This window comes from Mastigoproctus giganteus, chromosome 5 (genome assembly GCF_048544385.1).
Source record: "Mastigoproctus giganteus isolate SK-2022 chromosome 5, ASM4854438v1, whole genome shotgun sequence".
Classification (NCBI taxonomy): domain Eukaryota; kingdom Metazoa; phylum Arthropoda; class Arachnida; order Uropygi; family Thelyphonidae; genus Mastigoproctus; species Mastigoproctus giganteus.
The window spans coordinates 172567382-172589110 of NC_143579.1; the positions used below are offsets into that span (position 1 = coordinate 172567382).

Below are 21729 nucleotides of genomic sequence, written 5' to 3' on the forward strand. Positions count from 1 at the left end.
TGGAACATACATTATATTGTCTTGCGTGTTGTTCAATATCGTTGTTGACTCTGAGTCGGATGGATGCTATTGCTTCATTTGCGTTCATTTGAAAACACTACTTTAGCTATCATTAACTTGAAAATGGTATTCCTGGAAAAAAAAAAAATTGCTGAAGAATTTGGTAACTCTTGAAGTATTGTTTTTCTGCCACATTTACGTCTTTAAGACGTGGAAGAACCGCTTCTTTTCCAGTCATTAAAAAAAAAAAAAAAAAAACACAGTAAATCCTAGCTAATCCGGTTACAGTTAATCTGGCCAACAGGCTGTGTCAGATATTAAAAAAAATAATAATAAAAAAAAAAATCTATAAAGACATTTCCTTTAAAATTCAACGCGGGGAGTGATAAAAGCAGTGCATTAAATTGATAAATTAAAAAAGGCCAAAAGAAGTGTTGTTGGAAGTTGTATTTAAGTGGTAGTCACAGCAATGATCAAGTTGCGTTGGTGTGCGACGCCAGCGCCACCTGCTAAATATATCAAAAGACAATTAACAACATAAAAACTATTGTCTTTTGATTGTTTTTAAATAAAGGCTCTACAGTGATTTTATTTATTTTCATCAGCACTATCATTAAATTTTCAATTTATTTGTGTTCTAAGTTTTTTTTTTTTTTTTTTTTTGTCTTTTAGGGCTATCTTTTGCTTCACTAATCCAAATTCTCGCGTAATTAATCCGGATGACCTCTTTCCCCAATTACTCCGGATTAGCGAAGGTTTACTATTATAATAATAATTTAAGGGTGTACCGCTAAAGGGCAGTTCGTTCCACTGTTAGATTTTGGATGTATTTTTGAGCAAAAATACATCCAAACTATTAAACAATTATGAGCGATGAGAAGTAATTGGCAGCAACCGCTGAAATATTTCCGAGCGATTTGGTATGGAGGTAGAAGAATTAAATGATTCTAGAGTACTGTATTTTCAAAAAGGGGTCTCCAAAATCTGACAGCGCCTTAAGGCTCAACTGAGCTAAATGTACCACTGATAACAGTAAGAGTACGAATACCGTAATATGCGTTTTAGTTGAATGGATTGGCACCGGCGTGACCACTAGATATGACTAATGATAACATTCTTGTTAAACGATTAGCTGTAAACTTGTTTGATCTATGTGTATAAAAAAAACACTTTCGTTCTACTATAGCCTACTATAAAGCAATATTATTTACTCCTACATACAAGACAGGTTAATTTTCCATAAGGCTGCGGCTGACAGATGCGTCTCCGAGAAGGATTAGAAATGGTGTTAATCCTGAGAATTCATTATCAAGAAGCACCATTACGAGACAACTGGTGGAGGTTGGAATGCATTCATATTGTGCCGACAATCCCCCCCCCCCCACATCCTATCATATACATGAACGTCAGAGGAGCACAGACAGAACTATCTGAAACGAAAAAAGTCGACAGACTGAATTCAGTGAGTTTGTTTGGGAAGTGATGATAGAATCCGTGCGAAGCAACGGGCTGGTGTAAAAAGTTGCCTTGTTTCTAATCAACAAAGGAATACAAATCGAACACATGGGAGGATTTCTGTTCAAGATAATGAATTGTACTTTTTTCAACAGTTACATAATCCTTTATTCCAACAGCAAAATGCTCGCCCTCATACCGCCGCTCATGTTATCGGAGAGCTTCTCGGCAAGGTCGACATGTTTCTCTGATCTGCAAGGTCCACTGATTTGTCTTCCGTTGACACGACTGGATTTGATCGGAAGGAACTTAAGAGCCATGCCTAAACCAGTGGTGAATCCATAGTGGGTTTAAACATGGTTTAATAGTAGTTTAACCAGTTAATCCAGGGATATTATACTAAAAGATATTATATTAAATATAATATCTTTTTTTACCCGAAGCCAAGACAATGGTTTTTATTACTGCCAGATGGAGTCATACTCCATATTGACATATGCTAGTTCCTACTTTAAATAAGGATCTTTTGCTGTGATGTTCTCATCATTTCTTGCTTTTACCTCTACCTATTTAATATACAAAAGCTCAGATAATCAACTCCGATACAAACATTTCTTTTAAAAAAATTGACTTATTTTTCAAACTTGTATTAAAGCTTACACGGCTCAAATACATTTAAAACGGTTTTAAGGCATCGCATGACCATTATAGAAAGATAATTGAGTATATAAGGAACTTCAACTAGAATGAAAGTTAAAGACTAACATAACCTAACCAAAAATACAACAATTAGGCAAAGAAAAAACATCAACTCCCTGTTATCCTTAACTTTACAGGTTGCGTGTACAATAACTGTACACTCTTACATTAAAAGTTTAATTTATGAAAGAAAATTTTTGTCACTTGTGATTCAAGGATCTAGCCTTCATGTTTTGGAACAGGAGAATTGCAGCGTAGAAAAACAAGAAAGGTCTAGCTATGGGAGAATGGCAACAGCACATGAAAAGTATTATTTTTTTTTAAATGGCACAACATACGTGTGGAATAATGTTGAGAGAGATCTCTCCCACCGAATTTGCCCCTGTTCTGTTGAGAAAAGAAGAAATCGGTGATGTTCTGTCGTCTGCAGCCTAACCAGTTCCGTTTTTCTAAAACACTTAACATGTACAAAATCAAAACAACAGAAAATATGTTATCCTGTATAACTTTAAAAATCTTCTGAGTCAGAATATATAGCAGAGCCAGGAAGAGGAATTTAAGCGTCTGAAACAGCCGAAATACCTCGTCCTATAGCTATTCAAAAGAGTTCCATCAGAAGGGGCAGCTATTCATAAGTTCTCTGCTCAACACAAAATATAAAACCACACGAAATTTAAAACAAATAAAATTCAAACTGAAAACGAAACAAGAGTACTTTAGAAGACAGAATTGAATAGATTCATTTTTAGTTATGACAATACGTAACTAAATAATTGTTTATGCTCAAGTTAGCCTCTAGATACCTCAGTAAGGGGTAAATGAGTTTCGTACAGTTGTGTTTTGATATACGGGGGAGGAGGGAGATGCTGCTGGTAGGGCGAGTCTCACACGAGCCCTTTTTAAAATTTCTGTGGATTATCCAAGTCCCTTGTTAAAAATTTTCTTTGATAAAATTTAACAGACTATTTTAACCGAGAACACTCCTTAGCAGAACTTCAATTTGTTAAAATTGAAGTTCTGCGTAATCAAAAAACGTTTAATAATTAAACTTTCTATTTTTTTTGTGTTAGTCCTGCCAAATTATGCAACAAAGCGAACTTATTTTGCAACAATAACAACAAAAACAGAGTCAATAAAGTTTTGGTTATCATCATTAGCCATATAGTGCAAGAAAGCCATAGGCTTTTTGTCTGGCAAAAAAAAATAAGTAACTAGACAAAAATTACATAAAAATAAAACGACAACTATGTTAGAAACATTTTTATGTTAGAAAAAGAAATTAAACAACCTACGTGTTTCCTTCCTTGCGTAGGAAAGGAAAAAAAACACATAATTAGGCTGAACTTTCAATTTCCTCAAGGTGTCAGTCTCAACCATTTGTCCACTTCTAAATAGTAACAATCCGATTGTCTTAAATCACGTCAGAAAGGGAAGTATTTCTGTGATCAACTACATGCTATCCAAAGATGAACTTCATGAGATCTAATCTTCTATTATTTCTCAAAATTTTATTTGTATCCCCTTCTTGTTTTCACCTGCTAACGTGAAAACACATTGACTTTCATTCATTATGCATATCTTTAAGGGGCTTAACTTCTTTATCGAGTCACCCCTAAGGTGTGTACACTCCAGGCTCTTGTCTACATCCAGGACGTTCCGCAAACAATTCTGCTGACAAAAAAAATAAAAATAAATTTAAAAAATCAGGATTACGGAAATAAACAAGATATCAAAATTTGCTGACAATACCTGATTATTAAAAATAAGGTATTTTATTAACGAGCATTCCGTTTCGTAACAATTTCCATTTCGATCCTTGAGTTGAATTAAAAATGGCAGAAAGAGAAAGGGATTTGGGTGTTACAATAGAGACATACAGACATGAAATTCTCTGTGCAGTGGAGATAAGCGGCAATTTCTATAGTGGCCTGTCGATGATTTATCGAAGAGTTTCTCGTAGAGATTATTATTATTATTATTATTATTATTATTATTATTATTATTATTATTATCATCATTAGCCATATGGTGCAAGGAAGCCTGAGGCTTATGCTGCACCAGCCAAAAAAAAATTTCTGAATTACCCTGAGTGAGAGAGAGAGAACAGAGAGAGAGAGTCAGAAGTAGAGGGGATTCATCAAGAAACAGAAGAATGATGATATCCAGCTCAGGACCCTGGGTGTGGCAAGCCCATACTCACCAGATGTGAGCCCCTGGGGGGGGGGGTATAATTCCACTCTATAAGGCAATTGTGGGCCGTACTTAGAACAATGTGATCCAAGTATGGAAGCCACGCCTAAAAAATAACATCGAGCGCCTTGAAACGGTCCAAAGACGAAAAGCATGCAGTGTCGCGTTTCGTTTACCCATAGACGTGCCCGAGGCGCACGTCTATGGGTGAACGCCTCGGGCCTTAAATATTTAGAAGTCATCCCAAAAATATTAAAATATTTTTCCAGAAATTTATTAAAGTATCAGTTTATTTAATTTTACACTGGGGTCTGTTTTTGTAATATTTAATACGGAGGTACAGTTAAATGTTATGTTTTACTTGCAAGAAAAAGTGTACAGCACAATAAGTGGATAGCACTTATTGTGATCATTGCAAGGCACGGCTTAATTGATAACAATAAGTGATGAAACAAGCTACTTTTCAGCGCTGTTTATTGATGCAGAACAGAAACATGTACATAAAATGGTGGAAGTGGGCAGAAAAAAAAACATTAAAATCAAGCAATGTAAAATACTTTAATTTGTGTTCAACGTTTCTTCGAGAAAGTCATCAAAAAAATGAAACTGTCACAATGTTTCTGGAAATCGATACAAACCGTTAAAACAAAAAAAATATATTAAAATCAAGAATTATAAAATGGTTAACGCTGTACGGTAAAACAGATTGGTAGGAGTACCAACTAGACGAAGCAATAACATGCAACGAGTCTAAATTCAAGAAGAAATTGGGATGTCACGTAATTACTTCCACTGCAAATACGTAAACCGCAATAAGGCAAAAAAAAAAAAAAAAAAAAAAAAAAGCAAAAAAAAAAAAAAAAAAAAAAAAAAGCAAAAAAAAAAAAAAAAAGCAAAAAAAAAAACGATAATAAAGATCGAAACGTTCATAAATGTCATTTTTTCTATGTATCAGAATTTCATAAAAGTGATACCATTTACACAACTGATAAAATTATCTGTGTCCACAATAAGCGGCATGCACTGCATTAACCTCCGATGTCAAATCGACACCTTTTCGTGATTTCCTGTACCTGTATGTTATAAAGCATTAACCGGAAAAGAGAATTATATACATACGAAATGTGATGAAAAATTACGAGGATTGAAAATGGTAATAGTGCTTTTGTCTGGCAGCACCGGGAGTTTCCTCAACTCCGCGTTTTTACTCTGTGTAGAATACAATACGCTGTATAAGTGCGTGTTAGTATGTATTAGTGTGGGTTGTGTTTCGGTCACCACCCCGGGGAGGTGGGCCAGGACACTTAGGAGAAAATAGCTCTGGCGGAACGAACCCTGGGGTAGCCAAGGCGTCCAAGGAGAGACCCCGAAAAAAATGACTGGAAAGGAAATAAGGGGAGATAGAAGTGGGTTTGAAAGGAGATAATGGGCAGATAGAAGAGAGTGGGATAAAAGGAGTATAGAACAGAGGGGGGAAGTAGTTGAGAAACCCAACTGATTTGAAAGGGAGACAGTAAGGGGACCCCTGGTACAGGATGCCCATCCTGGCCCAGAGGGTAGTAGTTGAAAGTGGGTGGTAGGGTAAGCTATCACCAGGAAAAGAGGGGTAGAGATTGGAGGAAGAAGACTCAACCACCTTAGGTTGTAGAAATAAAAAAACACTGGGAAAGAGATCCCTATAGTGAAGCGTGCTTTTTGCAGTTATCCAACATTGGCTGGAACTTAAAAAAAAAAAAAAAAAATCAAATTATTATATTAGGGTTACCCATAATTGGGGTAACCCTAATTATGGGTAACCCATGCAATCCTAATATTATATTAGGGTTACCCATGCAATCCGGGCCATGTAGACAGCACGTAACAGCGATGTAAAGATACTTATGTTATGTTAAGCTGACGACCTGCAACGTATTCTTTAACAAACTGTAATGACAATTAATCGTCATAAATTTTCCTAGATGGTTTAATCTTAGTACAACGAAATAATTCGTTGTACTAAGATTTTCATCAGAACTATATCACTCAAACCATATAAGAGAAATCATCAGCAGGAACATGGAAATATTTTCGTTGTAGTGAAATTTTCATTGTAAAGAGATTTTACCGCATTTGGGAAATGAAGCTTACCGGCTCTTTCGATGAACCGCCTTCAAAAGTAATCTTAGTGGTCTGATTGAGGTTTATAAGGCTCTCAGAGTGAGCGGTAAATTGAATAATGATGAAATTTCCAATAAAGTGACACATGAACAGAGCTATGCAAATGGGGGAGTGAGCTCGATGCGACGAACTCTGACATAGGAGAGACCCCCAAAATGTTTCTTAGTTGATTATAATAATTATTTTTTAAGTTTATTAAAATTACCCACAAAAGAAAGGGGCCCTCAAAAACAACCATGCAATCCGGACCCGGGATACTACTGTATTACACTTGAACCACAAGTATAAATTCAAACCAAGAAGACAGAATTAAATTAAAATTCAGGCATTACATTAAAATCGCACAACCTTTTTTTTTATTAATCACGCTTTGCAAACAAAAAAGGCGGCTATATTCTTTGAATACACTTACTTTTTTTTTTTTTTTTTCTAATGTGCGTTGATAAATGTTAAAGAGTAAATATCATGATTACAAGTTCCTTCTATACTGTATATCTAATTCAGTAATTTTGCTCTTTTGTTGCACTAATATATTTTTATGGGTCTTCTTATGAGGGTTGCATCATCCTGCAACCATACTTTTTCAGTTTATATCCTCTCATTTGTGCTGTCCGAGAACGAGTAAGGATAATACCATCAACATGTTTACTTAACCCATTCTAAACCTTGACCACTTCAGTCAAGTCTCTTTGCAGGTGCCTAGTTTCCAACAATTTGCAAAACTTACCATGAAGGTAAGAACACCCTTTTGTGTCCTTGACTATTCTCATTGCCGTTCTGGAAAGACTAAATAGAATTCAAGTAGTTTAAAATTACAGCAGTTTATAAGAATTATGTGGATTCGAACGTGAATAAACTTTCAAGATAAAACCACTTGGCTACTTTAATCGGTTTTTTAACAATACTATAAATGTTCAAACTTTAACTATAATAAATAGTGAATATTTATAAATGTTCACTATTTATTATAGTTAAAGATACAATTATTATTTATTATTATAGATTATGATACAATCATGTTTTAACATGAAAAATAGCAAACATTATAACAGTAAATGTGCAGAAATTAATCGAATTCAGACGATAAAATAGCTTTAAATGTTAATATTTAGAAGAAAAGTAATTTCAAAGACCTGTCAAAAAATAGAAGAAAAGTAATTTCAAAGACCTGTCAAAAAAGGGTTTTGACACTTCCTCGTGCCACACTACTTTAGCAGAGAAACAACACAGCTTTTTACATAATTCCGTATTACATTTCATTAGCTGTTTTATATTTATACACACATGTACTTCTAAATTCCATCTGCGTAATATGAGTCACACTGCTTGCCGCTTTGATTTAGAAAGCACCCATTGGTTGTTGATCCTCGTGACATTCTTTTTTTTCATTTGCTAGAGAATTTAATCATAAAACTTAAGTTAAAAAAAAACACCATCGTACTTCCTTATTAAAATTGCTCCATTAAAGTAGTCATGCCATCCCAACAAAAGCAAAAGCGAGAGAACACGCGTTCATGAGGGAGGGGGGGGAGAGGAATGATGGGAAGGTCTATGGTGGAGGATATATGGCAGTGTGCGCAGCACATACTTTTTATTTTATTATTATTATTTGATTTATTGAGAAATTGAGGCATATCCGCAAGTAATAACATCATCAGTTTTTTTTTTTTTTTTCATTCTGACAGAAAAATGAAAACGATAACTGTTTCTCCCCCTTTCCATTATTAGATTTAACTGTTAGATATGGAAATAAATCTAATAGCTGCAAAACAGCATTAAACTATCCTCGTTATTTATTTTCTTCAAATAATACCTGATACAAGCAAAAAATTCATTATTTTATATTTGAACTTATGTAGGCGTGAAAAAATGAAATCACAAACCATGTCAGTCAAATCCCTATTTAAAAAAAACCAGAAATGGTGGGTTTTTTACTAGCATAAACATTAAACTGTTGAAATTTACCGCAAAAATGCAAAATGAGGGTCATTCTTAACCATGTAAAATCATTTATAAATTTACTATGGAACTATTACTATTACTATGGAATTATACTATGGAACTATTACTATTACTATGGAATTATACTATGGAACTATTACTATTACTATGGAATTATACTATGGAACTATTACTATTACTATGGAATTATACTATGGAACTATTAAGCATAGTATTTTTCAGTATTCCAATACAATATATTTAGAGTTCAAATATAGGACAATGCCATATGATACCATATAACAAAAACTTTCTTTTCTTTAAAAATGACACAATTATAATAACGATTATAAAACCTAGCTTCACTCTGAGAGATAAATTACTTAAAATATACTGAAATTTTAGCTTTGGAGTAGCGAAAGAAATTTAAAAAAAAAAAAAGGAGCCAACTAATGTTCACCTACCAACACCTTTCAGGAATTCGTCAAAATTTTCACTAGAGATGAGCTTGTATTTACCGCAGATTTCAGCCATGACTCTTATGTAGACAGCACGTAACAGCGATGTAAAGATACTTATGTTATGTTAAGCTGACGACCTGCAACGTATTCTTTAACAAACTGTAATGACCATTAATCGTCATAAATTTTCCTAGATGGTTTAATAGGTCAGAGCACACCAGGACTGGCAATGAAGTACCGAGTGGCAGCCTATCAGTGACAGAGAGTCGGAGATTCAAATAACGCCTACTAAGCAGCCTTTGGAAGCCATTTCCTTTCAATTTGGTTATTTATTTCATTATTTATTCTTGTATTGCGATACGTAGGTTTATAACTGCAGGCACTAAATGAAAAGAAATACAAAAAAAAAAAAAAAAAAAGTGAAAGATGTGTGTACCAATAAATGGATGTTTGATTTTTTTATTGGCTGGGGATTAGTTTAAGCGGAGAAACTTATTTCTTCAAGCATGCATTGACTGTATATTAACCATTAAGTACAATGAAACTTTCATCCGATACTTCCAGTTCGAGAATGTGGTATAAATAGAAGTACTGAATTTGGAAGATTTTCAGCTAACAGTAGTTGTTTCAAAAAACTGCAAAAATACAATGTGACCCAAAATAAACAATACTGAAATTGTTCATTGGTAAACTGAAATTTATATAATCACGGATACAAACATATTTTGATTATAATACACGTTAGGCTATCATCAGGGAAAATGTTCATTGTATATTACTGATCAACAATAACGTGTTAGATGTGACGACCTCTCCGGTCAGGACACAGTTCCAGATGTCTTCTGAAATTTTAAGGGTTGCATAAGGTTACAGAATAAAGGTGGTCATATTGATCGGAAACAGTCTTTCAAATTAATCTTCTTTTCCGAAATGGTTGAAGGTGGTGAACGATACAATTTTTCTCGAGGGGTCACTTGGTTCACTATCACAACCCAGACCATACAACAAAAAATAATACATAAGAAATATCTTTTCTTCCAATTCATGGTGTTAACGGAGAAAACCATGTCAACACCATGTTCTGTGTTTAATGGTGCCTTTATAATGGCAAATGCCTAAAAAACGGTACTCACCTTGTATAAATCTGCAATAAATTTATTGGTAAATGGTGGCTGAATTTAGTTTGGAAGAAGCATTTGCTTCTTCTTTTTTTTAGGCATTTGCCATTCAATTTTTTTAGTCAGTTTGTCACGGTATTATAAGACTACTATAATTTCACTATAGTGGTGCCTTTATTTGTTCTGAATTACATATTATCATGGAACGTTAGAAATCAAGGTGAAACAATTGCCCTCAAGACAGGATAATTTCAGTATGTTTATTTTGGATAATATTATATGGCAAATTAGAGTGTTAGCATTAGCTGAGGCATATGATCCAAGAAAGCAAGCTTATATAGCATCAGCCAAAAAAAACCCCTTCCCATTTCACCCATCCGGTCACTCCAAATGTTTGTCTAGTACAGCCTTAAATTTATTTAAGCTATCAACTTCCACAATAACAGATGGAAGTCTGTTCCAGCAATCAACTACCCGCTGGCTAAAGGCCAACTTATGCACATCTATTCTACAACTGTCTTTCCTCAATTTGAATCTGTGCCCCCGCAGGCTCTTAATCTGAGCAAGCGGAAGAGTCCCATCAGCGTTGAGCCTGCTCAAACCATTCAAGACCTTATACACCTTAATCTGATCACCTCGCAGGTGCCTAGTTTCCAAACGCTGCAATTTACAGAGCTTAAGCCTTTCTTCGTAAGAGCACCCCCTTTCTTCCCCTCACCAGTCTTGTTGCTCTTCTCTGTACTCGTTCTAGCAACTCTATATCCTTCCTAAAATGAAGCCCAGACCTATATGCAGTACTGAAGGTGTGGCCTGACCATTGCCTTATACAAGGGGATAATCACCTCCTTATCCCTGCTGGCAAAATTCCTTTATAACATTGACAAGACTCCATGACCTGCTCTGGCAGCCCATCTGCACTGCTCAGAGAACTTCATATCTGACTGCACAATTATCCCCAAGTCTTTTTCATTCTCCACTTCCCTGAGTGTAGTACCACACAATCGATACGTTTCTCTTGGGTTACTGCTACCCATATGCAGTACTTTGCATTTGTCACCGTTAAAGTTCAGTTGCCACTTCTCAGCTCATCTTCTTAACTTTTCTAGATCCTGTTGCAGTAGCATACTGTCTTTACTGTCATTAACAACCCTGCCAACCTTTGTATCATCTACAAACTTCGACATTAAGCCTCATATACCTTCATCGATGTCATTGATAAATACAAGCAACGAACCCTGGGGGACTGCACTAATAGGCAACACTTCGCCAGTGGATTCCGGCGGATACCACCACTCCTGGGTGGTGGTATCCGCCGGAAATCCACTGGTGAAGTATTGCCTATTCGAGAACCCACTGTTGAAGGTAGTGTAATATCAGGGCAATTTGTTGTGAAGGCATTAACTGTATGAGATGTTACAAACGATGCCATTTCACCTATTTCGGTGATTTACTACGAACTAAAATGTTAGTACGCAATAACTTGTTCGATTAGTGAATTTTCCATAGTCAGAGGCTTTCAGCGCTAAAACCTTTTTAGTATAAACATTTCGATATAATGGAAGTGACATATTTCAATTGTTTTCATCGATATCCATAACTGGATACGTAGACCACGTTAAGCGTTAAATTCTGATGGTTGTGACCAGTTCTGAATTAATTAGTGAATTGTTGCTCTGTCTTATTGTAACTGTCACAAATCAAGCTCACGAGTGACCTGTCAAAATGGCTAACCAGATTTGTTAAACATTATTTTCTCTTTACAAAACTATGCTGCGTATCCTACAGAATTCCATTTCCATCTAAATGATCCTGAATTCCCCCCCTTGATCATTGCCTCAATGATTTTATATGAAGTTAGACTGGCCGGTCGGTAATTTCCCGTTACACTCCTAGAACCGCCTTTATGTTCCAATTTACACCAATCCAACGGAATCTCTCCCGAGTCCAGTGATGCTCTCGTAACTAGCCTTAATGGTTCAATGCACTCACTTGCCGCCTCCTTTAAGATTATAGGGTATGTGCCATCAACCACAGAAGACTTCTCGCCTATGGGCGCGAAAGTTTTCTCATTAAATCAACATGTGAAATTTCAACATCATTAATTACATTTTTTTCAACTTCACTCCCATAATTTCTCATTGACATGAAGGGTTTTTCTTCTGCAAATATTGATGCAAAGTAACTGTCGAGTTCATCTGCAACATCAGTTGAGGTATCTAATACTATCCCAAGCAATTAGATATGCCTCCGATCTGATTTGTCCTTCTCTTCTTTGCATTTATATATGTGAAGAATTCCTTAACTGTACTCTTTGCTCTCTTTATTCCTTATCCCCACTCTTTGCTCTCTCCCAGACTCAGTAAAGATACTATAGTGAAAATTATACTTGGTTAAAGAAAACGTCTTTCTCCTTCAGAAAATGATGAACATAATTCAACCATGGAAAGCCAACATGGAACATAACATCAGTGTTCCGCAAATTCTTTCCAAAATAAAAAATTGCCTGACTCCAATGAGATTTTAAAAGATGAACTTGAGTCGGAAATTAATGAAATACTTTTAACTATTTTTGCTAAAAAAAGTTCAAAGCCTACAAAATATGGACTGAGATCGTCTACGATTATCTTATATTTCTTAAGAGCTTACTTTATTCGGACAGGCAGTGTGGATGCTTAAACATAACTAAACTTTGCATTAACAATATGTATTTTTTTGGTTTAAGAATAACTGTATTTTTAATAAGTTTTTTCAGAATATTTATTATTGGAATAAATGTTTATTTAAAACTTGAATTCAAGTAATTACAGTACTTGTTTTTTCCTTACTTTATTGCACCTAACTGTCATCAAAATTTATTGAGAAAAACGTTGTTTTTGGAACACCCGTATCCCGGTTTCATAAATTAAAAATACCGAAATACCGGTATTACGATTTTGACCGGTATTGTAAGCCCTAGGATTCCCACTGTATAGAATTTAAAAACGGTCTGAAACCACCGTAGTCACCTTTACGGAAGCAAAAACCCTTTTCTTTACCCCTGATGGTAATTACGTATATCTTTAAGTACGTTTAATCCCACATCAGTACACTGTGATCACTGCCACCTAGTGGTTCCTTTATCTGCAAATTCTTAATACACGAATGATCACTGCTGATAACCACATCAAGAGTATTACCCTCTCTGGTTACCTCTCGAACATGCTGCTTCAGAAAACAAATATCCAATAAATCACAAAATTCTTGCTACTGTGCGAGTGACCAAACACAAGTTCCAGTCAATGTCTGGGAAGTTAAAATCCCCCATTATAAGACATTCTGATTTACTAGCCCACTCTATTTCTCTGTACAATTGTTCATTGTACTCATTCGAGTCATTAGGCCTATAACAGACTCCTACTCTTATTTTTGCTTTCCCAGTACTTACGTCACATCAAACTGACTCAACGTTGCACGTTGCACTGCCCATCTTACCACAATTAAGACACTAGAATTTCACTACCATGCACTACAGTAGAAAGTTATGAGATATAATATTCGCACCAAATCACCCCTACGAAGATTCTACGTATATTACGTAGTAACTTCCGAAATCTCTAGCTAAATTGAAAAATAAATTAACGAACTTGACAAGGATTATAAAGCTATTTAAAAAATACGATTTAATTTGTTAATCTGGTGAATAAAACGGATAAATATTTCAAAACCTTATCCGTTTCCAGGTCCTCAAAATTCTTCGACTAATACTCATCCTATACTAATACTAATTCTAATACTAATACTATACTAATACTAATTTATTTATTTTACTTTTTTTTTTTTTTTTTTTTTTGGCTGATGCTGCATAAGCTTGCTTTCTTGCATCAAATGCCTCTACTAATGCTAATGCTAATACGTGGATACTCTGGAACCTGTGCAAAACACCTTAGTTATGTCCTGTGTTATCCTGACAACAGAAATCTTTCGAAGTATGAATATTAAGATACATTCGAAATAATGCAATTGAGACAAGGACAAAGTCCTTACTAATTGGAGTTGTACTTGTAAAAAGTTTTCTGCATGGTTGATTAATCGTTAAGCCTTGTATAACTGTTAATTAAACGAAGTACATAATTGTAATGCACGCAGTTAACTTAAATTGAAAGAAACTGGTACTATTGAAGAAAAGATAACGATAGTGGTTCTCTGTTTGAAAATATGTAATCTATAGATTGACGATATTTATAATTGTTTTTCACATGCGCATGGCTTACCTTGTGAAAATTGGATCGGATCACCAAACAATTAGATTGTGCATGACCATCGGAGGTAAACGGTAAACTCAAGAGAAGCGCCACCACGAGTGTAAAAGTAGAAAGTAGATCAGAAAATTAATAGTTAAAAAAGGTGTTAATTAAGCTTAATAAAAAGTATATACAGCTAAGTACAGTCAAATTTAAAAATTTAACGTTAATTCGTACATTGATATCAAAATATATTGTAAAATATATTGCAAATGCTTAATATTAAAATATATTGCAAAATGAAGCAAGAACTATTTCTGTGAACTTTAACTTGGATAAATTAAATCGGTCCAAGATTGGTTATATATGTGATAGGAACTTGAATAAAGAATGCTACCTAACGTCCTCATAGTACTAAATTAAATTAGGATTCACAAATAGTGAAAGAAAATTTATCCTTAAAACAGTAATCAAAAGTATACGAGGAAAACGTAAGGTTAAAGCCATATGTGATACGTATGAATAAATAAATAAATAATTGCCGGATTTTTATTGGTACGATTTTAATGATAGCAAGGTCCACCGCCCACCGCCCACCCGGAAATTCGGATATTTCATCCAGCAAAACAAGCAAATTGACCAGAGAACACGGAAATTTACAAACATAATACGCATGGGTAAATGACGTAATTATCGAGTGAATCTAATATGACAGTTTTTGTACTTCAGCTAGAGCATATGGGCAGTCTATGTGATATGTAAGAAAAAAATGAATAATTGCCGAGTTTTGTTTAACTTTAATGAAATGTGGGATGGCTCAACAAATCTTTTTAAAAGATTAGTCGAGCCATTCCACTTTTCATTAAAGAATCAAATATAAAATTTCTTGAAAATTCGCCACTGGGAATCCAGTTGTTTAATGCGGACAGACACTACGCCAGATAGACAGAAAGTACAGATATGGCGAGCCTTTTTTAATATTAATTAATATTTATTTTCTACTTGTAACCAATGTTATAAATGATTAAATGTTATTTAATTTAGTCGTATTTGTAAATCAACAGAATCAAGCAACGTGCCACTCTGAAACAGGCTCTTATTGTTTACTTATGGCAAATAATCCACGTATCCACATAGATAGGAGAAAAATTATTTCATAGCGATACTTTGGAACTTTTCTCCTAGTTGCCATGGATGACTGGATTGTTTCTAGTCAAGCGTGGTTTTGTTATTATTTATTCGGAAGAATGAAAATAAATAAAGCTATTAAAAAACTCTGAAAATAATTTTTAAAAAAATTTCGTCGTTGTTATACGATGATAAACTTGAAATTAAGCGATTAGACAGACCGCCGCTTGATTTAAAATTTATGGAAAAAGCAATGTTTTAATAAAAATATAATTTATTTTGGCATTGCAGAAACCAGTTGAATAAAGCTTTTCTGAAAAGCTGAGAGAGAGAGAGAGAGAGAGAGAATAATATGAATAAAAGGTGATAAAAAAGTTATAGAACTCAGGCCTTTTCCATAAGGCATGAAATTATGGTTATTGTAACCTCTGTACCACTCATGCCTAGAAAGAAGGTCGCTAAACTTAAAAATTTACTAATATTTCATATCTGAATTTGATAAGAATAATAATCCAAGGGTTACAGAGCAGACCATTTGTAACAATAATTTTAATATCTACTGTAAAAACGAAGTATGTATCAGTTAGAAAAATCTTTCTAATTTTAATTATTTGTGATTATGGCCTAAATCACCTAAAAAAGGCAAACTGTTTTATAAATACATATCTGAAAAATGAAGCGGATTACAATACGTTCAAAAAAATGTTGCTGTATTCCAAGAAAACTGAATGGAAGGGAAATAAGCGCAGGGCAGATCAACAACAGGTCGAAATATTAAAGATTTTTTCTGAAGCGCAACATTAACATCAATAATTATCCTGATTTTCTCTTAATAAATATCCCAAAATTCTAACTCTCACAAAGGCACCTCTCCCCCAACTTCCCGGATCTTTGGTAGTCCAATTCACGTAACTCTTTGGCGCCTAACTGTTTCATTATAATCTTATCAACTACCTAACTGTATTGAGATCTGCAGTGAGCAGTAATGCGAAGACATATCTTACAATACTAGAATGTATGAAAAAAAAAAATCTAATCTCAGCTACAATTCTAATCTATCCTTGTAAGTTGTAGTCCATTGGGGTCCATTACAGGTAAAGCTGGAAAATAAGTGAACAAGAAAACCAGTGAACTTTAATAGATTGAAATAGTTAATTCTGTACTTATCGCCAGCGAAATATATAGACTCGTTACCTTCTAAGCCAGGATTAGCTCATCCACAAGCGAAGACCCAAATATTTTTACGAAAGGCCCTTTTACTTAAAGCATAAAGATATAAAAATGTAAATAATATATCATTTTGTAGTTTATCGAAGAACCAAGGTCCAAAAGAAAATAAAAGCAGTATCTTACTAGTATATTGTCTGCTTTCATAATGAACAGAAATTCAATCCTATCGCGGCTAGAACGCCGAAACACTTCAGGCCGTCACTACTCTCAGCACTGACTTTATTATTTTATGAACTCTTATTTGCTGGGCCGACCTGAGCTACGTGCGAACGCCCGGGCCACTGACACTTTGGGAGCGCATGACATTGGGGGTATCGAAGTTTTGAGAGGGCGCATATGCTTCGTGAAAGGGGGAAACGATTTAATATGACAATTAAAACATTATAAATGTTCTGGTTGTCTTTTTTTTTTGTGTTTACATTTGTCTTTTTAACTTTTCTCTAGCAAATATAAAAATATTAACTCAATAAAACACCTGCTTAAATTTTTATATCTCGAAGGAGGCACACTAATTCCTCCCAGCCCGGGACGCAAATATACCTCGGGCCGATCCTGCTTATTTGAACATACTAAGTTGTATATCTATAATCTCCTTTCTGAAATTTGCTTATTGCACTCTTCAGCTCTAGCAGTGTGCTGATGATTCCAAGGGCGAAATGTATAAATCGCAGTTTTTTTTTTTTTTCTTTCTTTCTTTGTGGTAGGTTACGGGCTCGGTCTCGCAATTTTCATAATTGTGTCCACGTACGTTATCCCAGCTGACTCATTAAGGGGAATTCTTAATGCACAAGACTTTCTCCTTCCTAGGAGATAATTCAACTATCAATTTTAAATTATTATTATTAAACTGTCGCCCTGATAAACATCAGCTGCAATAAAGCAGTTACGATAAAGCTGGAAACTTCCTTGGTCTCGTAGAATAAATAGTGGAGCAGAGTATAAACGGGTATAAAAAGGTCTCGTGGAGCAGACAGAGTATAAACGAAATTTACAAATGGACCTCGAAGAAAATCCCAATAAAAAACTAAAATGACTTGATATAATTTTTAAAATTTTTTATCTGTAGTCAAATATATTTATAAGATTTATTTAGTCAAATATATTTATAAGGATTACCATATCTGATATAGTTAGAAAATCTCTCCTTAGCCCTACCTGACACCTTTCTTAAAATTTGGTCACCTTAAAATGTAGATTACGTTTTGTGCACTAATTACAAAACTCTGGAATTGGAAAAGAAATCTAAATGGCATGATTCGTAATAGGATTAATCACTTACTCTAAGGCTTACTCAGTGGAGGATCTAGAATTACTACTTAAAAACTTCCAGTCGTGCCTTCATCTCTACAATTTAAATTTTAAAAAATATGGTAATCATAATTTTTGGTACTTTTATTATTAAATGGACTTCTCAGAAGGAGGAGACACTGGGGTTTCGGGATCCAATTCCAGTGAACGGTTCGAACGTGCCTGGATTCGCTGCTGTGTGCAGTGTAGGCTAGCTTTGAACAGTTCGTTGAAGGCGGAACCAGTTGGGTAATTACCCCTCTCCCCCAAGATTATTTTATAATCTTGGAGAGGAGGGGGGGGAATTACCCAGCTGTTTACAAATTTTTTTTTGCATATACGTTATTTGTAAACAGAACACTTTTTCTATGATGCTAACCTCCTCCAAAGTGAAGACTGGATCGGATCTGCCTTTGCAGCTGTTACGACATTAAATAATTTTCAATGTAGTAACTTCATATCAGATGTAAATAATAACTTTTCACAAATTTACATACCAACATAAATAAGCAAAGAGACAAACAGTTATGTCCTAAGGCCTTTGAACTAAAAAAACGAGGACAACGTACTGCTAAAGACTCGCATACGATCGATATGTTTCACTATCTGGTGCAATAGCTTTTCTTAAATCATGCCCTTAAGTTTTTTTTTCGCATGTTTCCAGAAAGACTACTAGAATTCTGTATCGCTATGAAAATTATTTCATAGCGATACTTTGGAACTTTTCTCCTAGTTGCCATGGATGACTGGATTGTTTCTAGTCAAGTCAGAACTTGCATGACAAAATACCGAAATATTGCATGTACTGAAATCACATTTTCTATCCAAGGTTGCACTTTATTTTATAGCGTCATAGTAAAAATAGAAGCAAAAAAGAACATTAATTTAAAGAGTGAATGCAGGATGTACATGCGTGCACACATTTAATTTGTTATCGTTCCTTTTCCATCTTTAATGCAGCGAATTTTATGACTGTGCAACAGATCTTTTCATTGTACATGACTACGACCTACCACCTAACCTTCGCCCACTTTCGCTATTCTTAAACCATTCAAAACCAGTTCAAGAAATTTCCTTTAACATTTTTGAAGAGCAGCTATAAAGTGGATAATATTTTATTTTCTTATTTATGATCACAAATATCGACGTAAGCAATTTCAAAAATCTACATCATGGCTTCTCCAGAAGTTGTGATAACAGATCTTAAGACAGCGAAAAGTCTACCTCAAAAACAAATTTGTCAAAAACATTTAACGCAGCGGAAGTGTTACACGTCTAATTTATTAGACCAAAGCAAGGTGCCTCGTGTCTGTGGTGAGAACTAGGAAAATCATTCAAGAAAACTTAAGAATGTTGGAAACAGTAGCTGATTTATAAGGGAGCGCAGAGGATGTCTCCTCCCTAACTTTTTACTGCAATAATTGTATTTACATAAATGTAAACAATTCAATATTATAACTGAACTGTTACACCCTTAATGAACTGTTACACCCAAAGACACGATCGGCCAATGATTGGAAAAGTTCCTTTTCTGCCGTCTTCAGGGAAGCTAGTGACTTTAATTTAGTTTAAAGATGGAAAAAGTGTACAATATCCGACACACTGAACCATGAAAATCTCTGCCAACTGAAAATTAGTATGTGTACTTTTAAAAGAGTACATCCGGTAACTCATCCCAAAGTGTCTTTAAAATATACAGAGAAGAACAGAGATATAGGTTGGCAGAACTCATCTTTCAGCAAGGAAAGACTGAGAAAGAATTTTTTTTTTTTCATAGATTAGATTATATGGATACATATGCAAAAAATTTCCAGTTTTAAATCAATACATAATCAGTCGATTTATTTAATAATTCGTACTGTTTGACAAAACGGATTAACATATTCACATAACGTAATTTAATTTTAAATGAAAAAAAAAAGCAAATTAAATGTAAAACTCTTTGGATTTATTATAAGATTAAATTCATTCCTTAATCTTGTAAATAATACTTCATTTAAAACCAAGTTAGTCAGCGTGGCTGTAATAGGCGCTTTTTCTGCGTCATGGAGTCTGGAAAGTTATCTATCGACAGGCCTGATGACCTGATGATAAATATTTTCGTAGTTATCAAGATTAATATTTTAAAATATTTTGTTTGCAAAAAGGCACCGCAGTCAGAGAATTTTTAAAGGATTACTTTCTTTTTTTCGTTTCCCATTATTGGTCAGCATAAACGTTAACAACATTCATGCTGACTATTATTTGTCACAATTGGAAATACTAAATAAAGTTCTGAACTTTAAAGCATTTAATTCAAAATTAAGCACTTAATGAATTGGATGTTACCACAAAAATCTAAATAGGTTTCCTCTAACGAGGAGCGTCGAGAAGATGTGGTGGAGGGGACAAGATATCAGCTGCACGCGTCTGGACATCGTGTGGTAGTGGGGGACAACAGTCTGGGAAGTAAGGGCAATTGAAGAGTAAAGGAATACCAGTCAGCCGGTTGCCTTAGGACCAGTGCTGACTCTTGATGTCCCTACCCGTAAGGATTTCAAGTCTTAACCCAGGAATGTCCAACTCGTGGCCGGCCCATTTCTTATATTGAGCGGCCACGTAGACAGGTCTAAGTGTTATCGTGGCCGGCCCATTTCTTATATTGAGCGGCCACGTAGACAGGTCTAAGTGTTATCCTGTCCCTCCCCAAGAAAACTAGAGTGTCACACATACTATATATAGTTTCGCACTCCCTTTTTGTAATATCCGTTTTTAGTAATACAGTATTAAAATAAAATAAATAAATTTTCTGTTTATACTTCGGGGCGACCACGCGGTCAGAGGAGTTCACAAAATAAAGAAAATACGAAAAACAGCGTATTTAGCAGTCACCGGATTGAACCCCGGTCACTCAAAGCAAGTGTACTTATATGCACCCTTTCGGCTGGCCACTCGGCTACGGCTAGGTGTGTGGCTTTTCACACGTGACATCAGTTTATTCTTTACAAACTTCCTCCTTCCTGTCTTCCCCCTCCTCCTTAATATCGATGATTATCAAGAATATTGGTTTCAACATGGATTTTCAAAGCGACTTCTGAATTCTACAGCTGCTTCTCTCTGTGGTCTGTCATCTTCTGTTTAGTAGCTTAAGTGCATCACGAGTAAAAGAGAATTCAGCTAGGTTAATACAACGATTGTAGCATTTTTCAGAATGTTTAAAAGACATTGACCTCTTCATTTACAGGCACATTCGGGAACAGCGAAGTCCTGGTGTAGGGGAGGTCCAGGTGTACACATGCAAAGCATTAGAACTGAGTCATGACTTTAATTACAGATGAAGACGTTGAAACGAAACTTCAAAATGCCATGTAACGCCAACAGACTTTTTTTTTTTTTTTTTGCATGTTTCCAGAAAGACTACTAGAATTCTGCATGTGTTACATTCATATTCAGAACTTGCATGACAAAATACCGAAATATTGCATGTACAAGTATTTTTTTGTATTGCTTCCTTGTGATGTTTTATATATCTTCCTCAATATTTAACAATATATATACGAGTAATAATATTGTTAAATTTTATGTATATTCATAGGTTACTTTGATCAAAAGAAACAGTTCTCTTTGTTGACTAAACGCTTTATAAACATTCAAACCCAGAGAATAATTATTTTCTGATTAATCAAAGCAAAAAATAATGAAGACACAGGGAGGATGGGGCGATAATAATATAATCTATAGTACACTAGTGGATAGAAGTTAGTTTAGTTTTTCATGATTTTTTCTTGAGTTTAGATCAAGTAACTAATTCAAATGAAACCAGCAAAGAATAAAATCTATAGTATGTAGCCTCACACTTAACAC

General features: G+C 34.7%; 1 protein-coding gene across 2 annotated transcripts in view; it reads right to left on the reverse strand.

Moving 5' to 3' along the window:
* The window catches only part of LOC150085848 (fatty acid-binding protein-like), a 122131-nt gene that overhangs the window by 89487 nt on the left and 10915 nt on the right, over positions 1 to 21729 (reverse strand). The window contains exon 1 of one of the 2 annotated variants that reach the window (XM_090374269.1): positions 8907 to 9052. The exons of the other annotated variant lie outside the window; for it this stretch is intronic. Coding sequence (XP_090230395.1) covers positions 8907 to 8976 — 70 coding nt within the window. The 5' untranslated portion in view covers positions 8977 to 9052. Of the gene's footprint in view, positions 1 to 8906; positions 9053 to 21729 lie in introns of those variants that run through there. 2 annotated transcript variants of the gene reach the window in all.